The sequence below is a fragment of the Mobula hypostoma genome, chromosome 17 (genome assembly GCF_963921235.1).
Source record: "Mobula hypostoma chromosome 17, sMobHyp1.1, whole genome shotgun sequence".
Classification (NCBI taxonomy): Eukaryota; Metazoa; Chordata; class Chondrichthyes; order Myliobatiformes; family Myliobatidae; genus Mobula; species Mobula hypostoma.
Window position 1 is genome coordinate 62,088,684 of NC_086113.1, and position 16,133 is coordinate 62,104,816.

The 16,133-nt window shown below is 39.2% G+C and overlaps 1 protein-coding gene across 2 annotated transcripts in view; it reads right to left on the minus strand.

Moving 5' to 3' along the window:
• Positions 1-16,133, minus strand: part of topbp1 (DNA topoisomerase II binding protein 1) — a 127,020-nt gene that overhangs the window by 69,173 nt on the left and 41,714 nt on the right. For both annotated transcript variants that reach the window (XM_063069992.1, XM_063069993.1), the window contains exons 9-13: positions 15,933-16,096; positions 12,707-12,954; positions 10,880-11,190; positions 4,036-4,208; positions 465-676 (exon numbers count right to left, since the gene is read on the minus strand). In XM_063069992.1, coding sequence (XP_062926062.1) covers positions 465-676; positions 4,036-4,208; positions 10,880-11,190; positions 12,707-12,954; positions 15,933-16,096 — 1,108 coding nt within the window. The remainder of the gene's footprint in view (positions 1-464; positions 677-4,035; positions 4,209-10,879; positions 11,191-12,706; positions 12,955-15,932; positions 16,097-16,133) is intronic.

Sequence of the window (16,133 nt, forward strand, 5' to 3'; positions counted from 1 at the left end):
TCACCTTTTCTATACCCTTAATAAATGTGTATACTTCTATAAGATCTACACCCATTCTCTTATGAGAGGATAAAGTCCTAACCTATTCAATCTTTCCCTATAACTCAGGTCTGTTAACATCCTTAGAAATTTTCTCTGCATTTTTTCAAGCTTACTGATATCTTTTCTGCAGGTAAGTGACAGCACAATACACCAAATTCGGCCTCACCAACGTCTTATACAACTTCAAAATAATATCCCAACTCCTATAGTCAATGGTCTGATTAATTATGGCAACAGCTGTCTTTACGATCCTATGTACACGTAATGTCACTGTAAAGGAATTCTGGATCTGTACTCACAGATCCGTCTGGGTTCTGTCACATCTCATTGTGTATGACAAGGTGAACTTTTCTCATTATCTTTATCTTCAAAATTTATAGCTTGAAAATGTGTTTTAAAACAATCATTCACACAATACTTACCAGGCTTCTTAAAATTTTCCACCAAGAATTTGCTTTCATCAGCCTTCTTTCCTGATCGAGCTGATTCAAATAGCCAAGCAGAAGATACAGCTGGTAAACCCCACTTTTTGGCAGCTTCATACTTGGATCCCTGTGGTTCTTGCAGGATTAAATGGGTGCTGGCAAGCATGTCTTTCTTCACATTAGCTTTTCGAACAAAAAATTCCTGCACTCTAAACAAAGCAAGAAATCTGTTATTTCCACACATCTTTTAATTAAAGCTGTATTTAATTTAAAATCTATTATTTTCATTGACTACCCAATTGCAACAAAAATTTGGGGACTGGTAACAGTTTCTTCTAATGCAACGAACAACAAAAAAAAAGAAAGAAACAATTAACCTTCCCTTGTATGTAAAGTTAATTATTCCACAGCTAATATTAGAAATTAAAGAGTAATCATTGGAATGAACACAACTAAAGTTTTGTTCAAGTTTTGTATATTATTTATCTGCTTTTAATTTACATTTATTTCATGCTGTTTTTAACTCCAGCTATACCTTTAATTTAAAGAAAACAGAAAATTAAAATTCTATTTTAATTCTATTAAAATATGACTAATATAAAACTATATCAACTGCCTATAGATGTCTAGAAATTCTCAAACCAGCAACCATGATCTAATTACTCCAGGTACACTGATTGCCTATTACTACTGCTATTAGCAAAATATCTTTAAGTTATATACAGTGCCTTGAAAAAGTATTCAGCTCTATCAACTATTTTCACATTTTACTGTTACATTTTCTGAATTTAAAATATATTGAAGAAGGATTTTTGAGGTTATCTACAAAACATTGTACATCATAGCAAATCAAAAGGAAAAACTCCAAAATCTGTCAACAATTTACTAAAAATTAAAAACCAAAATTGCGAGGCTGAAAAAGTATTCATCCCCCGTTGTAATTACTATGTTAACTTTCTTCAGGTACAATATTGTACCTTACCCAATATAACGATGTACCTAGATAATTGAAGGATCATCATCTGTTTTCAGTGAATTCAATACATGCTCTCTCTGTAAGGTCCAACAGTATGGTATATTTTCAATAGACCAAACCAAATGAAAACAAAAGAGCGTTCAAGACGAGTCAGAGAAATTATAATAGAGAAGCACAAATCTGTGGAAGGGTACATACCACCGAACATGCCTCAAAGCTCAGTGCATTCCATTGTGAAAAAGTGGAAAAATTATGTAACCACAATCTCCAAGGCTTTGCACAAAAAGGATATTTATGGAAAAGTGGCAAGGAAGAAGCTTGGCTAAAATAAGGACATCTTTGCCCATCACTTACAAGATACTGTAACGATGTGGAAAAGGTCTTGTGATCAGATGAGACAAAAGTGGAACTTTTTGCCCTCAACATTAAGTGGTACACCCTATCCTCGTTATATGCGAGGGATACGTTCCTCGAAGTTGACGCATAATGTGAAATTGCATAATGTGAATAATTATTTAAATGGAGAAAATAGGGATGCTTTCCAGAGGGCTTCCTAAATATGTTTTATCTGTAACTTATTCACATTTTTATACCAATACGACACAAAAGCAGTACTACAACATTTGTATTATATTTAATCAATTTAAGGTAATATTCAATGTAATAAATCATAGAAAGTTAACATTCTCTGGTGTACAGTACTCACCAACAGTGACAGGTGTGTTCGCTCCGGGAGATGAGTGGTTGCTGTGATGTCGGGCAGCTTTACATGGATAAGGTGGACGGTTGTGGGTGTCAGGATAATATCAAGCACAGCAAGGGGTGAAGGAAGACTCACAGAACTCTTAGATCTGCCGGCAGCAGAAGATTACAGTGAATTGTATAAAGTGGTGAGGGTTGCTTGCTTGGCAGCATTTTGTTTTTCAGCATAAATTTGCTTGTAGGGAAGAAGGGTTGATGGCAGGGAACAACTGAAATGCTGACTCCGTTCTAAACTTGGGTCTATGTCCATCGCCATTTGTGCCAAGTGTTCCGACTTCCACCATTCCCTCACCGTTGGTAAACTCCCGGGATTTTCAAAATCGCCTGTTGCTTGCAGCATCTGAGAGATAGTTCGCCGTAAAAAAAAATACGTACACCTTGAATGTGGATCACACTGGTCAAGTGGTTGAATCAGCGATGTTGTGTTAGCGGCAGGAAACGCACTGTTATGTTAGGATGAATGCTGTCCAAATATTTAGGATGGGCTGGCGTATTGTCAAGCAACAAAAGAACTTTAAAGGCAAGATTCTGTTCCCGGGAGTAGCGTCTCAGAGCTGTGTTACCTTCAGCTGATGCCACGCTGTTCATAATTTCCAACTTTTTTTCAAGTGTTAAAGCGGTTCTCTGCCGCTCGGCTGACGGCCCAAGACATGACATCGGACGCTTAGGAGGCATAATTAAATATTTCAAGCACAAAGTCACTGCACCGTAGGTAAAACCAACAAAAGTTTAAGATCGCACGTCCACACCTTGCCAAAACCAATGCGAGACTGGCAGGAGAGATATTGTGAGGCGCACGCACCTGACTTGTATTGGCAGGAAAGCGGTGCTTCTCATCCCAACGGTGAGACTGTGAAGCGTGCGCACGTGACTTGTATTGGCGGGAAGGCAGTGCTCCTCGCATAACTGTGAATTTTGGACGCATATAATGAGACGTTGGTAGAAATAGGTTCCTCGCATAACTGTGAATCTGCATGGTCTGAATACACATATAACGAGGATGTGGCACAAATCTAATAGTGTGCATCAGGCAAGTAACGCCAACCCAACTGTAAAGTATGGTGATGCCAGTATCATGCTATGGGATGCTTTTCAGCAGCAGAAACTGGAAATCTGATCAGGATTGGTGGGAAGATGAATGCTGCTAAATAGAGAAGAATCCTGAATAAGAACCTGCTAGTCGCTGTCAGAAAGCTTAAACTGGGGAGAAGTTAGTCTTTCAGCAGGACAACGATCCAAAGCACACTGCTAGAGCAACCATGGAGTTGCTCCAGTTGAGGAAAATTGTTGTCCTTGACTGGCCCAGTCAGAGTCCTGACCTCAGCCTGATCGAACATCTCAGCAAAACCTCGAGATTCCTGTCGGTAGCCGCTCTCCAACCAACCTAGCACAGCTGGAGCAATTTAGCAAGGAGGAACAAGCAAATCTGGCTCCATCATGTTATGCAAAGCTAACAGAGACTACCAGCTGTAATAGCTACAAGATGTGATTTATCCAAGTACTGAGCAAAGAAGGATGAATACTATTGAACTGCTAACATTTCAGTTTTTTATGCTTTACAATTTAAGGCTCTATTGTAAAATCCTTAGTTGTAATGCTCATTTATATGAACAAAGTGCTGGGGGCTGAATACTTTTTCAAGACATTGTAAATCTACATTGGCTTAATAAAATGGCTTAAAAAGCAAATCTACAAATTAAGAGAATTCACTCAACTTATACTACATGCATATTAATTTGCAGATAACACACATAAACATATCAAAAAGGATGGTTTTAAACAACATGAACAGAAGACAGTCGGTGAATTTCTGTTTTCACATGCATTTACCTTGCTCCAAGTAATTCTGCAATGTTAAATAGTGCATCGCGTTCTACACCAGTAAATTGGCTAATAGAAAGCACACAGTTATTCAGAGGATTACTTCCTTCTATGTAAGATATGGGAGTAAATAAGGGATTGGACTGTGAAGGAAGAATATTCTGCTGATCCATGCACATTGCCTGCAATAGGAGAAAGATCAAGACTGAACACACTCCTTTAATATCAAAGATATGATGACATTTTAATAATAATAAATTGTAGTAAAACGTACCCACCATCAAAAATATTTATAGCCATACATAATAATAGATATTTATAAGTTTGCAAGCAATATGTAATGATTTTGTAATGAGTACTGAGGACAGCACATAGAATTTAATTCCTTTATAAAATCAACATACAATACTGTCTAAAAGATAAATCAAAATCAAATGCCATGTATTCCATTTATAAAAATAGCAGCTGAAATCTTCAAACTGTAGTCAAAAGTATATTCAATTACAAGTGTTTGTTATAATCAGCAAAGTAGTCAAGACAAAAATATTGAGATTATTCAAGAAGCAGATGATGATAAATTAGTGAAAAACTTTGACTGTTTGAGCTTCTCTTATCCCAAATGCCCATAGATTGCCCTCTATTGGGAGATGATTAGTTTTTATTTTTTTCCCCATAATGCTAACAGCATTGGTATTCTAACCACTTTAACTAGGGTTAAAAACTGTGAATGAGCAGCACCCGGGTCTCTGGGTTTATCCCCATTCTGCCCTATCCACCATTCCTTAAATACAACTTACACACTACATAGAGCATTGCAAAACACCCCACAACTCTTAATGGTAAAATTCCTAACACTTCATAAGCCCACAAAGATTTATTGGGCAGGTAACCAAAAATCTGCCTAAAGAATAGGTCTAGAGTGCATCCTAAGGAAGGAAATGGAAAAAAAGGTCAGAGGCTTATTGAGGGAATTCCAGAGCTTATGATACAAGTAGCTGAAGAAATTGTTACCAGTGCAAGCAAGTGAGGGATAATCATGAGGCCAGAAATAAAGGACTACATTCATCTCAGAAAATTAACAGGCTGAGAGATCACAAAACTAGAGGGAAAAACAGCAGCAGCTGAAATCAAGAATGAAACACTTCAAAACTGAAGTAACGCTCAACCAGAAGTCAATGTAGGTCAGCAAGTACAAAAGTTTGGGGTGAAAAGGATTTAGTGTAAGTGAGAAAATGGGCCGCAATGACCACATGACCACAGGATTATGGAAGGGAGAACAGCATTAGCCTAGTGAGCAAGGTAATTGTCAAATACAGAGATAGCAAATGAACAGATGATTGTTTGAGCAGCAGGCAAACTGAAGAAGGTGAAGGAGGTGGAGAAAGGCAGATTGAGTAAAGTGGGCTTCAGAACCAAAATGGAAAAAAAATTGGACAGTTTAATTCTGTTGAAGTCAGGGGGAGAAGGGACCTAGGAGAACTTATGATAATGACTTTAGATTTCCCATATTTAATTAAAATGAGACAGAGGGTGAGTGAACTAAAGGCAAATGCATCACCACACACAAAAAATAATACTCCATTTTCTGATGAAGTGTTAAGAAGTAGAAGACAGATGAGAAAAGTACGGCCAACAGTTCTTTGGGAGAAAATGAGAACAGGGCAGATAAGGGATGAGGCATTGTAGTGATTCCTTGGCTGGATAGACAAGACTGAAATTAGGAAAATATTTTCCCATTAAGCTGGGTGCTAGGGGAGGAGTGAAGAGGGAGGAAGTGGACAATCTTTAACAATGAGGCATACACCAGCTTTGTCACAATCTCAGAGGATGTCAAAAATATAATTAGTTTACTACTGCGGCAGAGCCAGCAACCTGATGACTGGTATGGTGACCTTTGTGCAATACAAATGAAATCCGATGGAGACCAATATCTGGTCCAAGGCCAGATATTACTTTATATGGTTGAGCCAATTTTATCACTGAATGGTTAAACAGACATACGGGAATAATGGAAGCACATGTAATTAAGGATTGCTCAATTCCTACATATTATTAGCTCGTCTCTGAGCCAGTAACTATCTGAAATGGATCACTCTCTGTACAGCATATCTAATATTGACAACTCGAGGCTGTAAGTAAATAGCATATTTGCATCATAAGCTAACATATTTTCTTCGGCAGTTGAATGGGGCATGCCTGCGCAAGCGCGTGCAAGTCCGACCATGAGGCAGTGGGAGTGTTTAAAAGAGAGCAGTTTGTGGAAGTCGGTCATTTCTTCCGCAGTTGAACGGGGCACGACTGCGCAGCGCGTGCAAGTCCGACCGTGAGGCAGCAGGAGTGTTTAATAGAGAGCAGATTAATGGAGCGGGCAACGGAGTAGAGGGAGACAGAGTAGGAAGGCTTTGGCTCCTGAGGCTTCGGCGAGCAGAGGCTGAGGAAGAGCTTCAGTCCAAGTGAAGTAAGGTTGGGTAAGTTCCTTTAATAAATCTAATTACCTTAAGAGTAGGTAATGGAGGCAGCAGTTAGGGCAGTTGAGTGCTCCGTTTGCAGGCTGTGGGAAGTCAGGGCGAGCACAATCGTCCCTGATAACTACACCTGTGAAAGATGCATCCAGCTGCAGCTCCTCATAAACCGAGTTAGGAAACTGGAGCTGGATGAACTTCCAATCATTCGGGAGGCAGAGGCAGAAATAGAGAGGAGTTACAGGGAGATAGTCACCCCTAAGAGGCCGGAGATAGGTAGCTGGGTGACTGTCAGGAGAGGGAAGGGGAATAGTCAGAATGAGCAGAGCACCCCTGTGGCCGTTCCCACCAATAGTTTTGGATACTGTTGATGGGGACGACCTACCAAGGACAAGTTGCAGTGGTTGCATCTCTGGCACCGTGATGGGATCCTCAGCTCAGAAGGGAAGGAGGGAAAAGAGGAGAGCAGTAGTGATAGGGGATTCGATAGTTAGCGGGACAGATAGGAGGTTCTGTGGAAGAGATCGAGAATTCCGGATGGTATGTTGCTTCCCTGGTGCCAGGGTCTGCGATATCTCGGATCGAGTTCTCAATATTCTCAAGAGGGAGGGTGAGCAGCCGGATGTTGTGGTCCATGTAGGGACCAATGACGTGGATAGGAAGAGTGAGGAGGTCCTCAAAGGTGAGTTCAGGGAGTTAGGCGCCAAGTTAAAGGACAGGACCTCCAAGATAGCAATCTCAGGATTGCTACCAGTGCCACGTGCAGGTGGGTTTAGAAATAGTAAGATAGCGCAGATCAACATGTGGCTGAAGACATGGTGCAGGAGGGAGGACTTCAGATTTATAGATTTAGGCAGATTTAGGCAGTTTTCCAGGGAAGGTGGGACCTGCTCTGGCGAGATGGTTTACATCTGAACTGGAGGGGGACAAATATTCTTGCAAGTAGGTTTTCTAGAGAGGCTCTAGTGGATTTAAACTAGATACAAGGGGGGAGGGGAACCAGAGTGTAGGAACAGATGTAGGGGAGAAGGAAGAAAAAGAAAATAGTAAAGTTGTTTGCACCATTAGTGATAAACAGAGAGTAAGAGATGGAAAACTTCTTAAATGCATTTGTTTTAATGCTAGGAGCATTATAAGAAAGGTGGATGAGCTTAAAGCATGGATTGATACCTGGAAGTATGATGTGGTAGTTATTAGTGAAACATGGTTACAGGAGGGGTGTGATTGGTAACTAAATATTCCTGGATTTAATTGTTTCAGATGTGATAGAATCGGAGGGACAAGAGGGGGAGGTGTTGCATTGCTTGTCAGAGAAAATATAACAGCGGTGCTCTGGCAGGATAGATTAGAGGGCTCGTCTAGAGAGGTGATTTGGGTGAAATTGAGGAATGGGAAAGGTGTAGTAACACTTATGGGGATGTATTATAGACCACCAAATGGGGAGCGAGAATTGGAGGAGCAAATTCGTAAGGAGATAGCAGATATTTGTAGTAAACACAAGGTTGTGATTGTGGGAGATTTTAATTTTCCATACATAGACTGGGAAGCCATACTGTAAAAGGGCTGGATGGTCTGGAGTTTGTAAAGTGTGTGCAGGATAGTTTTCTGCAGCAATACACAGAGGTACCAACTAGAGAAGGGGGCAGTGTTGGATCTCCTGTTAGGGAATAAGATAGGTCAGGTGACGGAGGTTTGTGTTGGGGAGCACTTTGGGTTCAGTGCTCACAATGCTATTAGTTTCAATATAATTATGGAGAAGGATAGGTCTGGACCCAGGGTTGAGATTTTTGATTGGAGAAAGGCTAACTTTGAGGAGAGGCGAAAGGATTTAGAAGGAGTGGATTGGGACAATTTGTTTTATGGGAAGAATATAATTGAGAAATGGAGGTCATTTAAAGGTGACATTTTCAGGGTACAGAATCTTTATGTTCCTGTTAGGTTGAAAGAAAAGCTAAAAGTTTGAGAGAGCCATGGTTTTCAAGGGATATTGGAAACTTGGTTCGAAAAAAGAGAGATATCTACAATAAATATAGGCAGCATGGAGTAAATGAGGTGCTTGAGGAATATAAAGAATGTAAAAAGAATCTTAAGAAAGAAATTAGAAAAGCTAAAAGAAGATATGAGGTTGCTTTGGCAAGTAAGGTGAAAATAAATCCCAAGGGTTTCTACAGTTATATTAATAGCAAAAGGATAATGAGAGATAAAATTGGTCCCTTAGAGAATCAGAGTGGACAGCTATGTGTGGAACCAAAAGAGAAGGGGGAGATTCTGAACAATTTCTTTTCTTCGGTATTCACTGAAGAGAAGGATATTGAATTGTGTAAGATAAGGGGAAACAGGTAGAGAAATTATGGAAACTATGATGATTAAAGAAGAGCAAGTACTGGAGCTTTTAAGAAATATAAAAGCGGATAAGTCTCCGGGTCCTGATAGGATATTCCCTAGGGCCTTGAGGGAAGTTAATGTGGAAATAACAGGGGATCTAACAGAAATATTTCAAATGTCATTAGAAATGGGGATGGTGCCGGAGGATTGGCATATTGCTCATGTTGTTCCATTGTTTAAAAAGGGTTCTAAGAGTAAACCTAGTAATTATCAGCCTGTGAGTTTGACATCAGTGGTGGGTAAACTGATGGAAAGAATTCTTAGAGATGGTATATATAATTATCTGGATAGACAACGTCTGATTGGGAACAGTCAACATGGATTTGTGCGTGGAAGGTCATGTTTGACAAATCTTATTGAATTTATTGAAGAAGTTACCAGGAAAGTTGACGGGGGTAAAGCAGTGGATGTTGTCTATATGGACTTCAGTAAGGCCTTTGACAAGGTTCCACACGGAAGGTTAGTTAGGAAGGTTCAATCGTTAGGTATTAATAATGAAGTAGTAAAATGAATTCAGCAGTGGCTGGATGGGAGATGCCAGAGAGTAGTGGTGGATAACTGTTTGTCAGATTGGAGGCCGGTGACTAGTGGTGTGCCTCAGAGATCTGTACTGGGTCCAATGTTGTTTGTCATATACATTAATGATCTGGATGATGGGGTGGTAAATTGGATTAGTAAGTATGCAGATGATACTAAGATAGGTGGAGTTGTGGATAATGAAGTAGGTTTTCAAAGCTTGTAGAGAGATTTAAGCCAGTTAGAAGAGTGGGCTAAAAGATGGCAGATGGAGTTTAATGCTGATAAATGTGAGGTGCTACATTTTGGTAGGACTAATCAAAATAGGACATACATGGTAAATGGTAGGGCATTGAAGAATGCAGTAGAACAGAGGGATCTAGGAATAATGGTGCATAGTTCCCTGAAGGTGGAATCTCATATGGATAGGGTGGTGAAGAAAGCTTTTGGTATGCTGGCCTTTATAAATCAGAGCATTGAGTAGAGGAGTTGGGATGCAATGTTGAAATTGTACAAGGCATTGGTAAGGCCAAATTTGGAGTATTGTGTTCAGTTCTGGTCACCGAATTATAGGAAAGATGTCAACAAAATTGAGAGAGTACACAGAAGATTTACTAGAATGTTGCCTGGGTTTCATCTCCTAAGTTACAGAGAAAGGTTGAACAAGTTGGGTCTTTATTCTTTGGAACGTAGAAAGTTGAGGGGGGATTTGGTAGAGGTATTTAAAATTATGAGGGGGATAGATGGAGTTGACGTGGATAGGCTTTTTCCATTGAGAGTGAGGGAGATTCAAACAAGAGGACATGAGTTGAGAGTTAAAGGGCAAAAGTTTAGGAGTAACATGAGGGGGAACTTCTTCACTCAGAGAGTGGTAGCTGTGTGGAACGAGCTTCCAGCAGAAGTGGTTGAGGCAGGTTCGATGTTGTCGTTTAAAGTTAAATTGGACAGCTATATGGACAGGAAAGGAATGGTGGGTTATGGGCTGAGTGCAGGTCGGTGGGACTAGATGAGAGTAAGAGTTCGGCACAGACTAGAAGGGCCGAGATGGCCTGTTTCCGTGCTGTAATTGTTATATGGTTATATCAATTTCACAATTAAACAAAACATTCATTTTTAACCTAAAACTTTCAAAGGTCAGCATTAATCAAAGTTGGTTCTTGCAAGACTGACGGATACGCTGAGTCACTCAATTTACTTATAACATGTCTGGATTTTTTCTTAGGACAACTAAATTAAGGCAAAACACACATAAAATATTTTTGGTTTTTTTGTGAATAACTTCCTAGATTTTGATTATGTTCAGTTCAAAATAATATTTTATTGTTTCCAAATTGAGGAGAATTTTTAAAAAATCTGCCCCAAATAACAATCATATGTTTTACTGCCAAATAAGAAATGAACTTTGCTTCAGTGTCATCCAATTGGAAAAGCAGTTAACTGTACTACCCACCTGTCATGCAGCAAAATGTCACTACTAATAATTTTCTTACCAGCCAGGTATTTGTAACTACTTCACCCACAGTTGCATCCACGCATGTTCCCAATAAAGGTACAACAGCATAGTCCGCAACAGCTCGGCTGTGGGGCTGTAGAACCTTCCCGCCACTTTTCTCAATGACTTCAGACATATACGTTTCATCTTCTTTAGTAAAGCCCAGTATCAGAAATCGCTTTTTCTGAAATAGTCCTTCCTCTGCACATTTTGCCTGGTTTGCAGAAGTGTTTGCCGACTCATTATTTTGTGCAGTGCGCAGATTGCCAGTTAAGTTACAATCTACTTTTTCCGCATTTTCAGGACCATCTATATGATAAGAAAAAACATTAGATTAACATTTAAATTATTGAAACTCAAGGAAAAATGAGAAAGCAAGTTTTAGCAATCGAACAAGACAATAATACAAAATACAGATGTACTAACTTGGAACACAACAAAACAAAAGCTGGAATAGGCCTACCATCCCAAATCTGACCTGTGACCAAGGCTGATTTACCTCAGGCCTGAAATCCTCCGGGGCTTTTGACTGGGGAAGACTGAATGATTTCAATGATTTGAGTGATCAACTTAAACTCACTTCTGTCCCAAAAGTCTCAAATTTCTGGAATACATGCTGCTGTCTTCCACAGTGAAGGACTGACACACAATACTTCTGCCATTTCTTTGTCTCCCATTGCTGCTGTAATTAAATTATTTTACCTTGGATATGATATTGCGGACAATATCCTGGGCCTCATTTTCCAGTAGTCTGAAATCCACTCTCAACTCTCTTTTACTCTTTATATATCTGAAAAAAACTTTTACTGTCCTCTTTAATATTATTGACTAGCTTACCTTCATTTCATCTCTTCTCTCCCCATAACATTTCATTCACCTTCTGTTGGTTTTTAAAACCTTACTAAAAGGGGATGGCATCTGACTGAGATGTGAGGAAAGTAATTGGCAACCTAGCTTCAGTAAGTCTGTTTTTTCCCTCCCAAACACTCACTGTACTTTTACTGACAGATGCAGTAGAGCAGCTGAGATCATTAACTATTGGGATGTGGGTGAGTAACAGATTGCAACATGCTGGGTCACGCTTGCAGATTTGCGTAAAATTTACACTAGTAACATCAGTGAGTTTGGCACTGACAATGCTAATGTCCTGAAGTCCATGCTGCCAAGCTCATGGGGAGTGGGGCCTAACATCACTGACTGTGCTGACATATTAGACTCTATCCACATGGAGATCAGCAGCAGAGCATGGATTTTTCAGCACTCACGGTGGGGAATCTTCCTGATGTTTTGCCAGGTGAGAATTTAAGATGGAACATCCAAAACCATTCATGTGGATGGACAGAAGATCTGTGAGGAAGATATTCTATATTGTTTAATCATTTGCTTCAAAGTTTTTAATTATTTAAAACTATTTTAACTGCTTTGAGTTTAATTTTAATAGTTTTTGAATTCCTTCCAAATCCTGGAGGATTTTGCCAGCAAACAAAAGTTGTATCTAGGCTCATTACAGCAAAAAGGCATTCAATATGAGGAAGGATATTATCATCAATAACACATCTGAAGTAAAATAATTTAATATTTCTAAACATCATGAAACTTGGATCTACAGAGATGCTAAACTTAAAGAAATATATATAGAAATACAGATTTGATACCTGTTTATAACTAGTGACAAAGAAAAATCTTTAATTTTCACCCAAAATCAAGTTGAAACAGATGAAAAGATCATCTACAAACCTAGCAATGCCCAATCCTCTGAGGGAAGAAACCGCATCACAAGTTACCATAATATTTGATATTAAAAAATAAAAGATTAGTCTCTTACCCACAGTCTTGTTATTCTCTAGGTACTGTAATAGGAGATCATCATCTGCTTCTGACTGTCTTTTGGGATTGACTGTGGTTGCTTTCAGCATATTACTGCCATTCAGAGTCAAATGAGTTTGGTTACTGCTGAGACGATCTGGTATTGGATCAGCAGGCTGGTAATTTGGATGGAAATACTGCCCAACAGGAAGTAGGTGTTTCTTGGAAAAGCAATCCACCAACCATTTTGCTGTAACCACATGTGGCCTAACACAAATATCAGTTCAATTAATATCATTCCATCGAAAAGTTGCAATAAATATCCACACCTCTGCAAAATGGTCTAGAAACTTCAGTTCAATTCCTAACAAGGCAACTGCAGGATTTCAATTTAATTAGTAACAGATCTTAAAAGTCATTGGTGACAATGACCATAAATTTGTAAGATTGTCATAAAACACCATTTAGTTACTAACAAGAAAAAATCTGCAGAAATCCAACCAACACACACAAAATGCTGGAGGAACTCAGCAGGCCAGGCAGCAACTATCGCAAAAAGTACAGTCGACGTTTTGGACTAATGACTTTTGAGGGAGTAAAACTGCCACCCTTATCGAGCCTGGCCTATGTGTGACTCTAGACACATGAATATGTCATGACTCTTCATTGTCCTTTGGAAGGGCCTAGTCATTTTGACAGCAATTAGAGTTGGGCAATAACTTCTCGCCTTGCTTATAATGCCCATTTCCTGAAAATGGAATTTCAAAAATTAAATAAGCTTAAGTGACCACCTATAAATACTTGGGAACCAACATCGACTTCAACAAAATATCAAGTGTTGAAATGAAGAAAACAAAGGGGACAAAATCTACCAATAAACTGATCGCAATATTGAATGGCAAAGCCATCAGTATTGCTACCCAAATCGGGTTATTGAAAGCTTTTGTGCATCTCAGCCACCAAACATTGAAAGGCAAACCTAAGGACCATTTGCAGGAACCTGGCATAAAATTTCAAAGGGCAGTAACAGACTTCAAAATAAAATTTCACGGAAAAATCAAAGGGAAAGGGACAGTCAGATAATGTCAGTGGAAAGAAAAACAGGGTTCATTGGAGATGAAAAACCTTTGTCAAAACCGGTACAGAAACAAACCCAATTAGTTTTTTAAAAAAATAGGGAGGGTGAGAAAAGGATGAATGAGACAAAGAGAACTTTGATAGCGTGAAAGCACATTTGTTGTGTAGATAGACTGCACATAGTCATTTGGTTGATATGCAACTGCGAATGGTTGGGGGTGTGGAAAGATAGAGAGCAAGTGAAAGTCTGAGGGAGAACATGAATAAAGAATCATTTACATCAGTGGTCCCCAACCTCCAGGCTGCGGACCAATACATTGCTGCAAAGAATGCAGTGGTGCAGCGGTAGCCAGAACGCACCCAGCACATCTTTAAGAAAAAAGCCAAAATAAACAAGCTAATTAATTAGGTGCCGCCCAGCACGTAAATGTCGGCCCAGATCAGAGGCGACGCAATCGGCAATCACTCTGTAGCCCTGGTTCAAATTCCAGACTGATGAGTCGGATGCAAGACCATCAGGATTTGTGAACAACCAGATACAGGATTATTGGAATTTTACTGTATATACTTCAGGAACAAACAATACTTATGCATGGATAAGACTGATTGTTAGTAACAGACTCTAATGAATTTGGGTTTCTACAGACCAGATACGAATAAAATGATATTGGTTTTTGCCTAAAATCAAGAGCCTTAGGATGAATTTTTAAATGGATGAATAGTTGGTTTATTTGCCAAAGTAAATTAAATAAGGAATATGCACTTTGTAATTAATCACTTTGTAGAGATCTGTTGAGATCCAAGTTGAACTGTATTTACTTTTGAGAACAATTTTTAAGAAATATTTACCCCCATTAGAATGCACTCATGTCCACCAGAATGATTTGAGGAATTAAATGGTTAACTTAGATTTCTAGCATTCTCTAGAAGTTGAGGGTGTCTTAAATCAGGGCTCCCCAACCTTTTGCACACCGCGGACCGGTGTAATATTGACAATATTCTTGCGGACCTCGCGTGTGTTCAAGTTCAACAGTGGGGATGACAGGGAATGAGGAAAGGTGCAGCTGACTCATATTGGCTCATATCGCCAAGTCAAATCATTTCCTTGCAGCCCGGTAGCACATGCTCATGGCCCGGTGGTTGGGGACCACTGTAGGATTTAAGACAGATGCAGAGAATCTATTTTCTTTGTTGGCAGAACCCAGTGCAAAGTAATTCATGCAGAGAATCAATTATTGCTTCACAAATATTCCCCAGAGGTTTTGAATCCTGCAGATAGGTTTTTTGTTAGCTAGGGGTTAACCAAGGTTACCAAATACACAATGATCAAAACGGTTGGTAATCTAATCAAATAGCAGATGATTTTCAAAGGATTCCTCTTGCTAAAAAGCAAAAAAAAATCTGATGCTATAAATTGGAAATAAAACAGAAACTAGAAATATTTAACAGGCAACATTGGTGGTAAAAGTATACATCAAAAGCAATTCACTGAAGCGCTGCAAGACATCTGCTAACACAAAGCATTGAGGAATTAAATGGTTAACTTATGGTACATTAAATGGTACTTGTTCCTTCCTATTTTTGCTTTGGTAAACTAACCACTATTAACCCATCCAAAAACAATCTGTTTATTTTATTTAGAGATACAGCACAGAGTAGGCCCTTCAGGCCCTTTGAGCCGCACCACCATGACCCTGATTTAAACCCAATCTAATCACCAGGCAATTTTGCAATAACCAATTAACCTACCCAATACATCTTTGGACTCTGGGAGGAAACAAGAGCACACGGAGAAAGCCCATGCTGTCCACACAGAGAAGGTACGGATTTCTTATGGATGACACCACAACTGAACTTCGAAGCCTGAGATGCAATAACATCCTGCTAACTGCTATGCTACTATGGCGCCTAGCATCTACCTACACCGTCAAATCCTTAACCTACTATGTTTTTCCTGTAGTTACCAACTGTAGCCTCGCCTTGAACAAGAAATGTTTCTTGACAATACTTCAGCAGATTAATACAAGTTACATGCTTAAACCAACGAACAGTTGCAAACAAGGTTTTTGTATTGTAAAGGGAAGATATGATGTAAAATTGCACACAAGCATAATTATATCCATTTCACTTCATGTCATCTTTTTGTACCAAGCATGCAATGACAATACCTGTGTGACATTTTATTTAAACATTGTTTCAGCTCCTTATCTTCTTCTCCCACAATTATATGAGAAACATCTTCAGAGATTTGATTAAATCGAACACCTCCTCCAGAGTTAATCATCCGTCTTAATTTATCCAACTTTTTACCACCAAATCCAGATAAATAGATCTGACAAAGATATTTATACATCCATGTATCAGATTAT